This window comes from Ranitomeya variabilis, chromosome 4 (assembly GCF_051348905.1).
Source record: "Ranitomeya variabilis isolate aRanVar5 chromosome 4, aRanVar5.hap1, whole genome shotgun sequence".
Lineage (NCBI taxonomy): Eukaryota > Metazoa > Chordata > Amphibia > Anura > Dendrobatidae > Ranitomeya > Ranitomeya variabilis.
Window position 1 is genome coordinate 468745495 of NC_135235.1, and position 19192 is coordinate 468764686.

The window sequence follows — 19192 nt, forward strand, 5'->3', positions numbered from 1 at the left end:
TAACAACTAATATTAAATTACTTTGGAGGCTGTGTATGTCCAGGGAACTCTCGGAGATGACTATCTGTAACCACCATCTGAGTGATTGGAGTACAGAGAGTGGGAGAATGAGCTTCTGCTCTAGCTGCCCCTGAAGTTCCAGGTCGTTCTGCAGCACACACCATTGCAGTTCTCTTGCATGGAACTGGGCCCATTTTACTGTCGGTATGCAGGAGGTTAGAGACCCTAACACCGACATGACTCTTCTTAAAGTCATCTCTGGTTTTTTTAATGTGGACATAATCATTTGTTTTATCTTTTCCTCTTTTTCCTCTGGGAGGCGACATTCCTGCGCCACGGAGTCTACCGTTATCCCTAGGAAATTCTGGACCATTGCTGGCTCTAGTTTGGATTTCTTGAGGTTCAGTTGCCATCCTAGTGTCTGTAGAGTGTCCATCACTATTCTGACCTGCTCCTGACAGTGAGAAAAGTTTTTCCCCACTATCAGGAAGTCGTCTAAGTAGGGTATTATCAGAGTGTCTTTTTCTCTGAGATGTGTTGTGACCTCTGCAATCAGTTTTGTAAACACCCGTGGGGCTGTTGCTATCCCAAAGGGCAGAGCCCTGTACTGAAAGTGACGCAACTGGGACCCCATCTGAACTGCCACTCTGAGAAACTGACGATCTTGTTGTCTGATTGGGATGTGATAATAAGCGTGCTTGAGGTCTAGGACGGACATGTAAAGGTACCGTTACACTAAACGACTTACCAACGATCACGACCAGCGATACGACCTGGCCGTGATCGTTGGTAAGTCGTTGTGTGGTCGCTGGGGAGCTGTCACACAGACAGCTCTCTCCAGCGACCAACGATCAGGGGAACGACTTCGGCATCATTGAAACTGTCTTCAACGATGCCGAAGTCCCCCTGCAGCACCCGGGTAACCAGGGTAAACATCGGTTTACTAAGTGCAGGGCCGCGCTTAGTAACCAGATATTTACCCTGGTTACCATTGTAAAAGTAAAAAAAAAAAAAAAAAAAAAAAACACTACATACTCACATTCTGATGTCTGTCACGTCCCCCGCCGGCGTCCACAGGGTTAAAACTGCTTTCGGCAGGAGCGCTTGCTAATGCTGCGCTGCTGCCGAGAGCTTCCTGCACTGAATGTGTCAGTGCCGGCAGTAACAGCGGTGACGTCACCGCTGTGCTCTGCTTTACGGCCGGCGCTGACACAGTCAGTGCAGGAAGCTCTCGGCAGCAGCGCAGCATTAGCAAGCGCTCCTGCCGAAAGCAGTTTTAACCCTGTGGACGCCGGGGGACGTGACAGACATCAGAATGTGAGTATGTAGTGTTTTTTTGTTTTTTTTTTTACTTTTACAATGGTAACCAGGGTAAATATCGGGTTACTAAGCGCAGCCCTGCACTTAGTAACCCGATGTTTACCCTGGTTACAAGTGAACACATCGCTGGATCGGCGTCACACACGCCGATCCAGCGATGACAGCGGGTGATCAGCAACGAAATAAAGTTCTGGACTTCTAGCTCCGACCAGCGATATCACAGCAGGATCCTGATCGCTGCTGCGTGTCAAACACAACGAGATCGCTATCCAGGACGCTGCAAAGTCACGGATCGCTGTCGTTCTCGTTGGAAAGTTGCTCAGTGTGAAGGTACCTTAACACTGAGGATATAGAAGTTTCACCGCTGATTTTATGGTTTCCATTTTGAAAGATGGAATTATTAGATATTTGTTGAAGCCTTTTAAATTTATTATTGTCCTCCAAGAATTGTCCGGTTTTTTAATGAGAAAAAGGGGGGAGTAAAACCCTTCCATCCTTTCCTCTGTTGGAACTTCTTCCAAGACGTGTTTGTCTAGGAGTGATATTATTTCTCCTTCCAGACTGTCTTGTTTCTCTTGGGAGGACTGTACCGGGGTCTGCATGTATCTTCTTGAAGGCCAGTGGTGGAATTTTAATTTTAGGCCTGATCCTATGATCTGTCGGATCCATACGCTGGATGAGATCCTCTCCCAGGCTGGAAGGAAGTGAGAGAGCCTCACTCCCACCTGAGAAGGACCGTCACTGGGAGACTTGCCAAAATAGAAGCCTTTTCCTCCCCTGGACCGCTTATCGAAGTTGCTCCTGTCTCGGTCTCTATACTGCTGCCTTCAGAATTTTTGGCCTCTCCGAAAGGAGTGCCGAAAGGGCTGAAATGGCTGTTTTGGAAAATTTTTCTTTTTGTCACCGGCTTTCTCCAACACCTCGTCTAATGCCGGTCCAAACAGGAAGTTCCCCTGACAAGGCAAAGAGCAAAGATTCATCTTTGCCTGTGTATCTCCTGGCCAGCATTTAAGCCATACCGCCCGGTGTCCTGTGTTGGCTAAAGCTGCTGACTTTGCCGCCAGTCTAGCCGAGTCTGCTGATGCTTCAGCTAGAAACACTGCCGCTGCTCTCATGGTTGGTATTGCCTCTAGGAGAGTTTCTCTGGGAACTTTTTGTTCTACCTGTTCCTCCAGGTTGTCTATCCAGATTTTAAGGGATCTGGCTACACAAGTGGCTGCGATAGCTGGCCTTAGTGCCCCTGTTGAGACTTCCCATGCTGTTTTCAGGGAACCATCCACTTTTCTATCCAGAGATTCTTTTAGAGAACCTAAATCCTCGAATGGCAGGGAGGATTTTCTGGCAACTTTTGAAATTGCCACATCAATTTTTGGGGCTCTATCCCAAGATGAGGACGCCTCCTCTTCAAAAGGATATCTTCTCTTTAGGGAGGTGGTTATTTGTTTTTTTTTAATGAATCACCTGGTTGATCCTGCCATTACTGGTCGCTTCAGTAATTAGGTGCATGTGCGCACCGGCTTATTGATTGATTACCTGGTTGATTGTGCCTGTACCACCTGCGGTGCACGTGAATACAACCAATCACCTGGCTGAACCTGCCTCTGCCGCCATCCAGCCTCAGCTGGTAATTTCATTTGTGCCCATGCGCGCCACCGGTAGTTAAGTCCGGTGTGCGCTACTTAATCAACTATTTCACCTGGTTGATCCTGCTCCCAGTGCCAGCATCTGCGCATCCTCTTCTATGCGCGCACCCGGCCACTACTTCCGGTGCGCGCTGGAACTCCTGGTCTCCCTGCCCCTTCGCCTGCAACTAAGGTTCCGAGTGCTGCCGAATCCCGGATGAAGCCCATGCGCGTGCGCACTTCCTGCTTCCGGCCGACACACGCGCTGAGAAGAAACTTCACCGTGTGCTGGGCTCCTGGTCACCGAACTGAAGCTGCAGTCACCCCGCCTTCGCTGCCACATACACCGCTCTCCCCCCTGCGCCCCAGCCTGCTTACAGGTACTCCATACAGGGAAGGAGAGGGAAGGAGGGGGAGGGAGGGAGAGGAAAACCCCCCTTTCAGCGCTCAACAGGGAGGGTTCAATACCTTCCGAGGAGCCTTACCTAGCCTGGGCACCGATGTGTCTCACAGGCTGCATGGCCACCATGGATCAACAGGGAGGGCACTATAACTGTGACCTCCGTGGATCCCAAGGGAGCAGCAGGTTTTATGGTCACAGGGAGGTTACACCGCCATGGCCTCCGAGGCCCAGTCTTCACCCGGGCGTTCGCCTCACGGGCTGCGGCCATGCTTCGCTCAGGGGGGCATGGAATACATGGCCCCCGAGGCGACTACCAGAACCTGGTGACGGGTGCAGCAGACTAGCGCCTGCCCCATATCCACCCGACCCAGGCATCCTCTTCTGTCTTCATCAGAAGTCTTCATCTTGAGGGTTCCCTGTCAAGGACAGGAAACCAACTGATGTGGAGAGAGGAGCCGCCCCTTTTATCTTGAAGGTTTCCTGTCCTTGATGGGCGGATCCCCTCTCTTGTGGTGCCGTCATGTATGATGGAAAAAATCGAACTTGTATCCGGAAGACACCAGTTATATGACCCATTCGCCAGGCCTGACGAAACAGGAGTGTACGGCCGCCTACCTTGGTGCTGTCGACCGGACAAAGCCAAGAGTCATTGTGCGGAAAGTCTCTGGGACCTAGATCCTTTAGATCTAGACTGTATGGGTCGACCCTTCCACCGCTGGTTGGACCTCTAGCAAACCTGGGATTCTTTTGTCCCTGCGTGGGGAGCACTCCCATGTGGAGGAAGTAGTGGACCAGCCCGGATTGGTGCGAAAGGAACAGAAACGAGTTTGATGTTGAAGCCGAAAGGGTCGCCTGAGCCTTTGATGGGGAAGAAACTTGCTCTTCCCTCCTGTAGCATGGGATATAAGTTGATCCAGCTTCTCTCCAAATAAACGGCCACTCTGATAAGGGAGGGACGTCAGAGATTTTTTGGACGCAGAGAGCGCTTTCCATTCTCTAAGACATAATGCTCTTCTGATCGTGATGACATTTGCCACTGACAGTGCAGCACTGTTAGCCGCATCCAAAGTGGCATATACCAAATAGTCTCCTGCCCGTGAAATTTGACTGGCCAGATGTGCTGCTTCCGGGGGGAGATTACTGTTCTGAATGGAATTAACCAAGGTCTCCGACCAGGAGACCATTGCTTTAGCTACCTACACCGCAGCAAATGATGGATAAAGTGCTGAGCCTGAGGCGTCAAAGACGGAGTGGGCCAGATTTTCAATCTGGCGATCTGTAGGATTCTTAATCAATGATCCATCTGGTAGGGACAGAAGGGTTTTGGAAGCAAGGCGAGATACCGAAGGATCTACTGCCGGAGACTCAGCCCAATCTTTCCGCAGATAAGCTAAAGAAGGAAACCTCGCTTCAAGAGGCTTCTGAGCAGTGAAGCGTTTATCTTTTCGCTCCCTGTGCCAAATAATTATAGCGCGAAACTCCGGGTGAAAGGCAAAGGTTCTATGCTGACGTTTAGTCCTCTTAAAGGACAGTGCATGACCTGGAGCAGAACCAGAGTCCTCGTCAACCTTCAGAGTCTGGTTGACTGCCTCAATAAGCTCATCCACCGTTTTCTGAAACTCTGGCGAGTCCAGATCCAAGAAAGCATCACATTCATACTCAGAACTATGATCACTACAAATGCCAGGTGAGGGAGAGCGAGAAGCAGAGCTCACAGATGCTAAGGAGGATCCATCTGCAACAGTCATGGGAAAGCTCCAATCCACGGAGGGATCACGGAGGGATTCAAATCGCCTTGGCCAGAGAAGCCATGGATTGTGACAGTGACGAAGCCCACTCAGGGGGACTAAGCACACTGGGCTCGGCAGCAGCTCCTGAGCATATTTGGAGTTGCAGTCATTGCAGAGTAGTGAACTCTGTGCTTTAGAAAATGCAGACAGGCAAGAGTTACATGAGGTGAAGAAGACTAACAGTCTTGTTAAGTTTCCTAGGTGCTTTTGACTGGGACATGGTGTACCCCTCTATGTGTGCCTTCTATAGGGATTCCTACAGACCAAAGGGTAACTGCAGATGGGAGGAGGAAGGAGTGTGTAGCACTCCCTTACCCAGATCCTGTGTCCTTGGATTAGCGCTGTCCTCGGCGCTAAGTACCGCACGGATCCTGCAGAGAAAACCCCGCTTTCAGATGTCAGCTTGAGTCCGGAGGCAGCAGGTGAAGATCCTGTGTCCCCAAAATATGGCCGCCGAGATTACAGAGGTTTCTCTCATCCTGGACGAGAAGCGCAAGATTTCTGGGCGGAGCCGCCAGAGCTTGTCATTGCACGGGTGGACACTAAGTTTGAACTGGTTCTCTGGGAGCCAGCATGAGGATGTATACTGCAGAGGAGGAGCTAACTTTCTTTGTATTAACTTAGTGGCAGCCTCCTAGTGGCAGCTGCATAACACCCATGGTCCTGTGTCCCCCTATGAGGCGAAGGAGAGAAGTATTTAATCCCTCTGGCAAACAAGACTAAATACTTGGTGGCAAAATCCTTGTTGACAAGCACAGCAATCTGACGTTTTTGTAGTTGATGAGGCTTGCACATGTCGGGAGGCATTTTGGTCCACTTCTTGGTGACTGTGGTCCCAGCTGCCTTGAGATCACTAACAAGTTCCCCCCGTGTAGTTTTAGGCTGATCTCTCACCTTCCTCATGATTAAGGATACCCCACAAGGTGAGGTTTTGCCTGGTGCCCCAGATCGATGTTGATTGACAGTCATTCTGTATTTCTTCAAATTTCAAACAGTCTCCTTCTCACCCAGCGTCTTACTTATGGTTTTGTAGCACATTCCAGCTTTGGTCTAGCCTATGTTGTAGAGCAGGGGTGTCAAACTACATTCCTCAAGGGCTGCAAACAGGTCATGTTTTCCGGATTTCCTTGTATTGCACAGGTGATCATTTAATCACCTGCACAGAATGATTCCAGCACCTTGTGCAATGAGAAGGAAATCTTGAAAACAAGCACGGCTTGAGGCCCTCGAGGAATGTAGTTTGACACCCCTGTTGTAGAGGATAGCGTCTGACGAATTAATTGAGTGTGTGAACAGGAGTCTTTTATAAAGGTGACAATGTAAGACAGCTGTCTTTAATGCAGGTAACGAGTTGATTAGGAGTGTCTAACTGGTCTGTAGGAGCCAGAACTCTTAATGGTTGGTAGGGGATCAAATACTTATTTCTCACTGCAAAATGCAAATAAGTTTATATAATTTATACAATGTGATTTTCTGGACCTTATTTTTAATATTCTATCTCTCAATGTTAAAATTAGCCTACCCTTAAAATTATAGACTGTTCATGTCTATGTCAGTGGGCAAACTTACAAAATCAGCAAGGGATCAAATACTTATTTCCGCCACTGCATATACAGTGGGGAAAAAGTATTTAGTCAGTCAACCACCAATTGTGCAAGTTCTCCCACTTAAAATTATGAGAGAGGCCTGTAATTGACATCATATGAAGACCACAACTATGAGAGTCAAAATGAGAAAACAAATCCAGAAAATCACCTTGTCTGATTTGGCAAAATTTATTTTGCAAATTATGGTGGAAAATAAGTATTTGGTCACCTTAAGACATGCAAGATTTCTGGCTCTCACAGACCTGTAACTTCTTCAAGAGGCTCATCTGTCCGACATTCATAACCTGTAATAATGGCACCTGTTTGAACTTGTTATCAGTATAAAAGACACCTGTCCGCAACCTCAAACAGTCACACTCCAAACTCCACTATGGTGAAGACCAAAGAGCTGGGAAGACTGAATCTGCAATAGGCAAGCAGCTTGCTATAATGAAATCAACTGTGGGAGCAATAATAAGAAAATGGAAGACATACAAGACCACTGATAATCTCCCTCGATCTGGGGCTCCATGCAAGATCACAAGAACGGTGAGCAAAAATCCCAGAACCACATGGGGGACCTAGTGAATGACCTGCATAGAACTGGGACCACCGTAACAAAGGCTACCATCATTAACACACTATGCTGCCAGGGACTCAGATCCTGCAGTGACAGACATGTCCCCCTGCTTAAGCCAGTACATGCCCAGGCCCATCTAAAGTTTGCTAGAGAGCATTTGGATTCTCCAAAAGAGTATTGGGAGAATGCCATATGGCCTGATGAAACCAAAGTAGAACTGTTAGGTAGAAACAAAACTCGTCATGTTTGGAGGAGACAAAATGCGGAATTGCATCCAAAGAACACCATACCTACTGAGAAGCATGGGGGTGGCAACATCATGCTTTGGGGCTGTTTCTCTGCAAAGGGACCAGGACGACTGATCCGTGTAGATGAAAGAATGAATGGGGCCATGTATTGTGAGATTTTGAGTGCAAACCTCCTTCCATCAGCAAGGGCATTTAAGATGAAATGTGGATGGGTCTTTCAGCATTATAATGATCCCAAGCACACCGCCAGCGCAACGAAGGCGTGGCTGCGTAAGAAGCATATGAAGGTCCTGGAGTGGCCTAGCCAGTCTCTAGATCTCAACCCCACAGAAAACCTTTGGAGGGAGTTGAAAGTCCGTGTTGCCCAGCGACAGGCCCAAAACATCACTGCTCTAGAGGAGATCTGCATGGAGGAATGGGCCAACTTACCACCAACAGTGTGTGCCAACCTTGTGAAGACTTACAGAATATGCTTGACCCTTGTGAAGACTTACAGAATACGCTTGACCTCTGTCATTGCCCACAAATGATCTATAAAAAATTATTGAGATTAACTTTTTAATGACCAAATACTTATTTTTCCACCATAATTTGCAAAATAAATCTTGCAAAATCAGACAAGGTGATTTTCTGGATTTGTTTTCTCATTTTGACTCTCATAGTTGTGGTCTACCTACGATGTCTATTACAGGCCTCTCTCATCTTTTTAAATGGGAGAACTTGTACAATTGGTGGACTAAATACTTGTTTTCCTCACTGTATTATTACACACTGGCGGGGGGCAATAAATATTAGCATATATATGCTGATATGCAATATATGTACATTTTGGGGAACTTCCCTTCTACGTTCACGTACATTTTGGGAAACTGCAATGCAGCTTTTTTAGGTCTCTGTGTCAGCAGGGGGGTACTCCTGGGTCTCCTACCATAGCGTTTCATTTCATTCAAATGGCGATGGATAGTTTACACTAACACTGATGCACCCTGAGCCTACAGGATAGCATGAATTTCTCTGGAACTTGATTGGGGCTGCGTATCCTCCAACCGGACAATCCTGTGTTGCAAACTTACTTGCCACAGGTGAGTTCAAATGAGCATCACATACTTGAAACAAATTTATTTATCCACATTTTTGAAAAGGTGCCAACAATTCTGTCTGGCTCATTTTTGGAGTTTTGTATGAAATTATGTCCAATTTGCCTTTTTTCTCAGTATTTTTTTGTGTTGTTCCGATACACTGAAAAGAAAAACAAGTGTAATTGCAATCATTTTCTCGGAGAAATACTTCATTTTCTGGAACAATTTCAAGGGTGTCAACACTTTTGGCCATGACTGTATATGAGTCTAGTGTTGAGAAAACCGTGATCGGATAAGCATCCAAGGAGAAATCCAGCTCAGATGGGTCCGTTTTTAAAAATTATTTCATTGAAATTTTTATTGAAGGAAAAGTTTTCCCATTAAAAATATTCACACATCATAAAAAATCTCAACCCCCATGGGGGAATAGTAGTACTGGCAGACGCGTTTCGAGCAATAGATAAAGTGCTCAGGGGCTAACAGAGTATCTTTGGTGTGCTTGAATACTATGTTCGAGTTGCTCAACGGCCGCAACACATGCAGGGATTGCCTAACAAACAACCAATCATTGCATGTGTTGCGGCTGTTGAACAGCTGCGAGACATGCAGCCACGGCGATTCAAACATAGTATTTGAGCACGCCAAAGACACTCTGACAGCACCCGAGCATGCTCAGATAACACTGAGGATGTTTGCTAAAAATTATATATGACCTACAGAGCGTATGTATACAACTGGTATCTAACACTATATGGTCACTGTATGGCTGTACAATTAATGTCACATAGGACAATAAGCATGATCTACAACAATATCTGTATACAGCATTATCACTGCTATCTAAGTTTTCACACAGGCCTGCATGTGACCTGCACTGAGAGATTTATCACTGTTATCTGAGGTGTTACATGGGACTGTGGTTGACCTCTATTACATTCTCTGTACTTGTTATTGTTATCTGTTTTGTTACATAGGACTGCGGGTGACATCTACTACATTATCTCTATTGAGAGACCAACCTGTGGTGTTACATAGGACTGCAGGTGAGACCTATTACATTTGCACAAAGGTTAATGTGCCTCTAATTTTGGTTACCGTGTAGTATGTAATGGGGGATGGTTCTTATGCAAACTGGGAGCCTATGAAAAATGTGAACGCTACCCCTGAATGCCCCACAAATTGTCTGCTCCTTGGAGGAAATTTATCACAATTGATACCAAGGAGCAGCCAATTAGGTCACTCTGAGCAGTTAGCATTAATTAGGAGAGGAGATTGAGGCACTCTCGGAAATTGGCAATATCAAGAACTATCTTCCAATGAAGGAAACAGAAAACAGTACGTGGCAATAATATATCACCATGTGAGAATTTGTCTTAAAAGCAAAGGCCTGTAAGATTTGACAGCTGCTTTCAGCAGTAGGATGAGATGTGCTAGCATAAATGGAATGACATGAAGCAGTGCCAAGCTCACCTCCCATCTGGCTGACTGCCATAACAACATAAGAGTAGCAGTGTAGCAATCAACATCAGCGCAGCCCCAGGCCAATGAAAGCAAGACGAGCGGTTGCCATGATAGAGGAAGCTCCGTCTCCATTCCTGCAGAGAGAAAACCTACCTATAAAAAAAAAAATGACCTTGGTGCCGTAAGAGACATGAGGCTCTTCAAATGGCAAATGCTGAAAAACAAACCAGCAAGCATGTCATATAAGGTGAGGGCAAATCTGAGAACAGAGCAAAATAAAAACTACTCCCCATGCTCAAGTAAGCTCACAGTGGGGACGAAAATGTTACCTCTGCTTGCAGCATTTCTTTTATTTTACTGCACGGTAGAATAAAGCTAGTTAATGATCGCAGTAATAAAACATGTTTGCAGTCATTAACCACTACACCCTGAAGCTTGTTTTTACCTTCCTGATCAGGCAAATTTTTTCAATTCTGTCACTTTATGGGGTAATAACTCTGGAGCTCTTCAAAGTATCCCACCGATTTGGAGACTGTTTTCATGTGACATATTGCACTTCGTGATAGTGGTAAAATTTGTTTGATATGACTTGCGTTTACTTGTGAAAATATTGGAAAATTTGTCAAAACAAAGTTGAAAATTTTCAATTTTCAAACATTTCATTTTTATGCCCTTTAACCAGAGAGTTACGTTACACAAAAATGGCTAATAAATAACATTTCCCACATGTCTACTTTCCATCAGGACAATTTTGGAAGCAACATTTGTTTTCATTTTTTTTTGGTTAGGAAGTTATAAGGGTTAATCGTTGACCAGCAATTTTACCAACAAAATCTACTACACCATTTTTTGTTTAAGGACCACATCACATTTGAAGTGACTTTTAGGGGTATATATGTCAGAAAATATCCTAAAGTGACACCATCCTACAAACTGCACCCATCAAGGTGCTCAAAAACACATTCAAGAAGTTTATTAACCCTTCAGGTGCTTCACAGGAACTGAAGCAATGTGGAAGGAAAAAATGAAGATTCAACTTTATTTTCACAAAATTATTTTACTAAAGACGCATTTTTTTTATTTTAACAAGGGTAACAGAAGTTGCACCACAAAATATTATTTCTCCTGAATACGCCGATACCCCATATTTGGGGGAAAACCACTGTTTCAGCGCACGGCAGGGCTCGGAAGGGAAGGAGCACAGTTTGACTTTTTAAAGTAAAATTATGTGGCATCATTAGTGGACGCCATGTCACATTTGACGAGCCCCTGATGTGCCTAAACAGTTGGAAACCCTCCACAAGTGACCCTATTTTGAAAACTAGACCCTCCAAGGAATATATCTAGACGTGGGGTGAGCACTTTGAACCCCCCAGGTGCTTCACAGAAGTTTAGAACGTTGAGCTGCGAAAATAAAAAAATTCACTTTTTTCCCACACAAATATTTTTTAGCCCCAATTTTTTATTTTCACAAGGGTAACAGGAGAAAATGGACTCAAAAAATTGCTGTACAAGTTCCCCTGAGTACACAGATACCCCATGTGTGGTGGAAAACTACAATTTGGGCGCACAACAGGGCTTGGCAGTCAAGGAGTGATGGTTTGAAGTGCAGTTTTGGATGGCATGGTCTACTAGCGCATGTTGTGTTTGGAGAGCCCCTGATGTGCCTAAACAGTAGAAATCCCCCACAAATGGCCCCACTTTGGCAATTAAACCCCTCAAGGAATTCTCTAGAGGCATATTTAGAGTAATGATTATAATGCTTTTGGTTTTACTGGTGTATGAATTTATGTGGTGTTATGTAAGTTGTGCGGAGTAAATCAGATTATAAAAGGGTGTTGTGTCAACAGGGTAAAAACACATTTTATTAATTTGTGGACGTGTGGAACTGTTTGAAGAAATCCTTAATGTAAAAGCCACCTTTCTCAGTTCAGGTTTCACAATAGTAAATTGTATCTTTTCAGATTCACCTCTTGTAGCATACTCAGCACTTTTTTTGTGATCTTCACGTCTTTGCTGTTTGGGGAACCTGTGCTGGGAAATGTTGACCTGGCACGATATGGGTACCATTAGTTTTAGAACGACTGGGACCCTCACCTTCCTGAGTGCCAAACATTAGGGCCTTAATGACTACCTCCTGAAACAGAAGGAAGGTCCCTGTACAGCCTGCAGATCGAAACAGCACAAAAGCATTGTATAGCGGCATCTGAAAAATGTGTATGGCTTATTTTTTTTGTAACACAGCTACTCACATGGCACTGTATGGTTTGAGTACCTGATCTGAGAGATCTACACCCACCATGTACTTCATATAGTCCAAGATACACTCTGGCTTTTGGAGTTGTGTTGTTGTACCTAGGAGAGTGACAAGAAAGCTGTTGTCACGGTGTATGGTGGTCAAGATAAGGACATCTCTCTTGTCCTTATACTTGACGATCAGCATGCTGTCGCTGCATTGGCTATACTTTCGCCCTTTCTCAGCATTTGGTCAATTAACTTCTTAGGGTGGCCTCGCTGATTTTTGTGCATGGTGCCGATTGCAACGGTACCTCTGACAGACAAGGTCTTGAAAAGTGGAATGCTGGTGTAAAAGTTATCAATGTAGAGGTGATAACCCTTATCCAGCAGTGTATGCAGCAATTCCCACATAATTTTACCATTCACTCCCAGGACGGGGGGAGGGGGGGCAATCTGGGGATCCTTCCCTTCGTAGACCCTAAATCTGTGGGTGTACCCTGAAGTACTCTTGCCCTGCTTGCACAGGTTTATTTCGGACCTGGACCTCTTACTGGGCAGGTATTGTTGGAAGTTTAGCCTCCTTGTGAAATGAACCAGAGATTCAATTATAGCAATGTTCCTATGGTGGTTGTATGCCTCAGCAATTTTCTGCTTTAGTGGTCGACTACCGTATATACTGGAGTATAAGCTGAGTTTTTCAGCACATTTATTTGTGCTGAAAACGCCCCCCTCGGCTTATACTCGAGTCATTGTCCCAGGAGATGGAGGGGGAGAGACTGCGCTGGCAGTGAATATTAATTTCACTGTAATAGTTCGCACAGTGTCAGCTGCAGCCGGCTAATTCCAGCAGCTGCTGGGCGATCACGTATGCCCGCCACTACGCCCCCATAGGCATGGAGAGTAGTGAATATTCATTCCTTTACGTAGCGGGGACACGTGATCGCTCGGGCAGCTGATACCGGAACAAGATGCTGCAATGGAGCGCATGGACAGTAAGTAGGATGGGGGGGGTTTTTCTCGTTTTTTTATGCTTTTCTGATAGAAGCCATGCATACAAGCATAGGGATGAGGAGCCATGCATACCAGGATAGGGATGAGAAACCATGCATACCAGGAAAGGGATGAGGAGCCATGCATACCAGGCAAGGGATGAGAAACCATGCATACCAGGAAAGGGATGAGAAACCATGCATACCAGGATAGGGATGAGAAACCATGCATACCAGGAAAGGGATGAGAAACCATGCATACCAGGATAGGGATGAGGAGCCATGCATACCAGGATAGGGATGAGCAGCCATGCATACCAGGAAAGGGATGAGAAACCATGCATACCAGGAAAGGGATGAGAAACCATGCATACCAGGATAGGGATGAGAAACCATGCATACCAGGAAAGGGATGAGAAACCATGCATACCAGGATAGGGATGAGGAGCCATGCATACCAGGATAGGGATGAGCAGCCATGCATACCAGGATAGGGATGAGCAGCCATGCATACCAGGATTGGGATGAGAAACCATGCATACCAGGAAAGGGATGAGAAACCATGCATACCAGGATAGGGATGAGAAACCATGCATACCAGGATAGGGATGAGGAGCCGCGCATATCAGGAAATGGTTGAGGAGCGATGCATACCAGGATAGGGATGAGGGGTTCCATGCATACCAGGATAGGGATGAGATAGCCATGCATACCAGGATAGGGATGAAGGGGCCATACATACAAAGATGGGGATGAGGAGGCCATGCATACCAGAATGGGTATAAGGAGGCCATGAATACTAGGGATAGGGATGAGGAGTAGTGATGAGCGAATATATTCGTTACTAGAGCTTTCCCGAGCACGCTCAGGTGTCCTCCAAGTATTTTTTAGTGCTCGGAGATTTAGTTTTCATCGCCGCAGCTGAATGATTTACATCTGTTAGCCAGCATAAGTACATGTGGGGGTTGCCTGGTTGCTAGGGAATCCCCACATGTAATCAAGCTGGCTAACAGATGTAAATCATTCAGCTGAGGTGAGGAAAATTAAATCTCCGAGTACTTACAAATGCTCGGGAGGACACCCGAGCTTGCTCGGGAAATCTCGAGTAACGAGTATATTCATCACTAATGAGAGGGCCATGCATACCAGGATAGGGATGAGAAACCATGCATACCAGGATTGGGATGCGAAACCATGCATACCAGGAAAGGGTTAAGAAACCATGCATACCAGGGTAGGGATGAGGAGCCATGCATACCAGGATAGGGATGAAAAACCACCATGCATACCAGGAAAGTGATGAGAAACCATGCATACCAGGAAAGGGATGAGAAACCATGCATACCAGGAAAGGGATGAGAAACCATGCATACCAGGAAAGGGATGAGAAACCATGCATACCAGGATAGGGATGAGGAGCCATGCATACCAGGAAAGGGATGAGAAACCATGCATACCAGGAAAGGGATGAGAAACCATGCATACCAGGAAAGGGATGAGAAACCATGCATACCAGGACAGGGAAGAGAAACCATGCATACCGGGATAGGGATGAGAAGCCATGCATACCAGGGAAGGGATGAGAAACCATGCATACCAGGATAGGGATGAGGAGCCATGCATACCAGGAAAGGGATGAGGAGCCATGCATACCAGGAAAGGGATGAGAAACCACCATGCATACCAGGAAAGGGATGAGAAACCATGCATACCAGGAAAGGGATGAGAAACCATGCATACCAGGATAGGGATGAGAAACCATGCATACCAGGATAGGGATGAGAAACCATGCATACCAGGATAGGGATGAGAAACAATGCATACCGGGATAGGGATGAGAAGCCATGCATACCAGGGAAGGGATGAGAAACCATGCATACCAGGATAGGGATGAGGAGCCATGCATACCAGGGAAGGGATGAGAAACCATGCATACCAGTCCAGGATGAGAATCCATGCATACCGGGATAGGGATGAGGAGCCATGCATACCAGGATGGGGATGAGGAGCCATGCATACCAGGATGGGGATGAGGAGCCATGCATACCAGGATAGGGATGAGGAACCATGCATACCGGGATAGGGATGAGGAGCCATGCATACCGGGATAGGGATGAGGAGCCATGCATACCGGGATAAGGATGAGGGGCCATGCATTCCAGGATAGGAATGAGAAACCATGCATTGCAGGATAGGGATGAGATAGCCATGCATACAAAGATGGGGATGAAGGGGCCATGCATACAAAGATAGGGATGAGGAGGCCATGCATACCAGAATGGGTATGAGGAGGCCATGCATACTAGGGATAGGGATGGGGAGGCCATGCATAACAGGAAGGGGATGAGAGGACGATGCATACCAGGATGGGGATGAGGAGGCCATGCATACCAGGATGGGGATGAAGGGGCCATGCATACAAAGATGGGGATGAGGAGGCCATGCATACCAGGATGGGGATGAGGAGGCCATGCATACCAGGATGGGGATGAAGAGGCCATGCATACAAAGATGGGGATGAGGAGGCCATGCATACAAAGATGGGGATGAGGAGGCCATGCATACTAGGATAGGGATGAGGAGACCATGTATACCCGGCTTATACTCGAGTTAATAAATTTTCCCAGTTTTTTGTGGCAAACTTAGGTGCCTCGGCTTATAATCGGGTTGGCTTATATTCGAGTATATACGGTACTGGATGAATTTTGTATAGATCGTCTAGGGGAGGACACTGAGCATTATCACTATAATGCAAAAAAGTGGGGATTGCTTCAAATCGTGCCCTTGTCATGGCCATACAGAATACTGGTGTACTGTAGAGTATATCAGTACTCCAGTATTGCCTAAGCTCAGGTTTTCTGACTATGCCCATATGTACCACAATGCCCCAAAATGTCAATCTCTGCTGCATTTACAGGGATCCATCTGGCGTATGATGACGTGGGATTTTGAGTGAAAATTGATAGGCAAATTTGTCTGGACCACCATAAGATTTATTTTTTCCTCACTGAAAAAGAATTTGAAAAAGTCAATTTCAGTGAGGCCAGTGGTGTTAAATTGGATTCCTGAGCTGCCGATGAAATCCGGAACTCTTAGGCTCATCATTTTCTGGGGGTGGAGTCCATATGGCATTGATTACTGAAGGGGTAGCCTGCGTCCTAGGGCTCCTTGCTGAGGTCCCTCCTCACTAGATGAGGAGCAAGAGGAGAAGAAAGAAATGGAGGAATGTGGGATCTTCCTCACTGCCTGAATTTGTGTTGGAGGCAAGGAAAGTGTACAGGCCATTTTTATTTTGCTCTTCAAAACAGTGGTAATGTGTGTGTGTAAGTGGTGCTTTTCCATGTGTATTGCGTGGGGCTTGTGTAAAGGGTACTATTTATTATAAAACATAGAAAAAAGTAAAAAGGACATATTCAGAAGAAACACTTAGAAGAAAAAAATGAAAAGAAACATCAGTAGATGTAAAAGGACAAAGTCTGTATAACAAAAATTTACAGTGACATTCACTACACTAATGCCCTACCTAAAGTTACACGCTATTGTTTTTTATTGCAAAAGAAAAACGGAGGTCACTGACACTGCGATGTACGCTTCCCTAACGCACTAGCTAAAAATTTACTCAGCATTATCCTTTTTTTTGTTCTTGCAAAAGAAAAATGGTTGTCACTAAAAATGTGACGTACACTTCCCTAATGCGCTAGCCAAGAAATTACCCAACAATATCTTTTTTTCTTTTTTGCAATAGAAAACTGCTACCTCCCTATAAAGCGACTTCTTTACAGGAATGAAGACAAATAATCCAAAAAAGTGATTTGCAAAGTTTCATAACATTCCATGGTGGACAAAATTATAGGAAAATAAAATAAAAATATATTAACTCTTTAAAGCCGGGTGCCCACATTCTGGAAGTAGCAGCGCTTTGGAACAGCACATGTTGTAATTTCTCTTGCGGAGACTCGCGTCTCTGAAAGAGAAATAGACATGCAGGAAGGATGCACCGCATGTCAGTCTCCAAGGGTGACCATGAGCATCTGTGGATGCATAGTGATCCCATCCACTATGCTGTAACATCTGGCTGCTGAGGGTTTGACACTGCATAAAGTATACAGTGTCCAACCCGCAGCAACTCCAGACCGTGGGCACATACCCCAACGGGATAAGAATTAGGCCACCTGTTTTCAGCCATAACTTTTATATTTTCAGTCAACATGGTGATGTGCTGTTTATTTATTTTGCTTGATCAAGTATACCTTTTAATCTACCACATAATGTACTGAAAAACAAGAAACATGATTGTGTTTTATTTATTTTTTTATTTTTCAGTCAATATGGCCATGCGAGGGCTTATTTTTTGCCGGATGAGTTGTACTTTTGAACGATACCATTGGTTTTAGCATGTTGTGTAACAGAAAAAGGGAAAAAAATTCCAAGTGCGATGAAACTGCAAAAAAAGTGCAAACCCACACTTGTTTTTTGTTTGGCTTTTTTGCTAGGTTCAATAAGGTTACTTTCACATTAGCGTCGTGCACTGCAAGTCGCAATGCGACGTTGCAACGCACCGACGCATACTGTGGAAGCGCCGCACAACGGGGGCAGCGGATGCTGTTTTTCAACGCATCCGCTGCCCCATTGTGAGGTGCGGGGAGGAGGGGGCGGAGTTCCGGCCGCGCATGCGCAGTCGGAAATGCTGGACACGACGCACCAAAAAACGTTACATGCAAAGTTTTTTGGTGGCGACGGTCCGACGCAACACGACACAACCGTCGCACTGCGTCGCTAATGCAAGTCAATGGACAAAAAACGCATCCTGCAAGCACTTTTGCAGGATGCGTTTTTTCTACAAAACGATGCATAGCGACGTGCAGTGCACGACGCTAGTGTGAAAGTAGCCTAAATGCTAAAACTGACCTGCCATTATGATTCTCCAGGTCATTACGAGTTCATAGGTCTAGGTTCTCTTTTATCTAAGTGGTAAAAAAAAAATCCAAAATCTGCTAACAAAAAAAGAATTGTGTAATATTCCGATACCCGTAGCGTCTCCATTTTTCGTTATCTGGGGTTGGGTGAGGGTTTATTTTTTGCGCGCCAGGCTGATGTTTTTAACCCCTTACTGACATCGGACGGTATAGTACGTCCGATGTCAGCTCCCCTGCTTTGATGCAGGGCTCTGCGGTGAGCCCGCATAAAAGCCGGGACATGTCAGCTGTTTTGAACAGCTGACATGTGCCCGCAATAGCGGCGGGTGAAATCGCGATTCACCCGCCGCTATTAACTAGTTAAATGCCGCTGTCAAACGCAGACAGCGGCATTTAACTACCGCATCCGGCCGGGCGGCCGGAAATGACGTCATCGCCGACCCCCGTCACATGATCGGGGGTCGGCGATGTGTCAGGACAGTAACCATAGAGGTCCTTGAGACCTCTATGGTTACTGATCGCCGGTAGCTGTGAGCGCCACCCTGTGGTCGGCGCTCACAGCACACCTGATTTTCTACTACATAGCAGCGAACAGCAGATCGCTGCTATGTAGCAGAGGCGATTGTGCTGTGCCTGCTTCTAGCCTCACATGGAGGCTATTGAAGCATGGCAAAAGATTTAAAAAAAGTTAAAAAAAATGTGAAAAAAAAAAAATAAATATAAAAGTTTAAATCACCCCCCTTTCGCCCCAATCAAAATAAATCAATAACAAAAAAAAATCAAATCTACACATATTTGGTATCGCCACGTTCAGAATCGCCCGATCTATCAATAAAAAAAAGCATTAACCTGATCGCTAAACGGCGTAACGAGAAAAAAAATCGAAACGCCAGAATTACGTTTTTTTGGTCGCCGCGACATTGCATTAAAATGCAATAACGGGCGATCAAAAGAACGTAT

At 45.7% G+C, this 19192-nt stretch overlaps 1 protein-coding gene across 6 annotated transcripts in view; it reads right to left on the minus strand.

The window, feature by feature from the left end:
- TMEM94 (transmembrane protein 94) overlaps nt 1-19192 on the minus strand; it is a 201269-nt gene that overhangs the window by 169902 nt on the left and 12175 nt on the right. For all 6 annotated transcript variants that reach the window (XR_013213349.1, XM_077251723.1, XM_077251725.1 and 3 more), the window contains exon 4: nt 10099-10223. Coding sequence is in view for 5 of the 6 variants with exons in the window: in XM_077251723.1 (XP_077107838.1) it covers nt 10099-10223 (125 nt within the window). In the remaining variant the exon portion in view is untranslated. The remainder of the gene's footprint in view (nt 1-10098; nt 10224-19192) is intronic.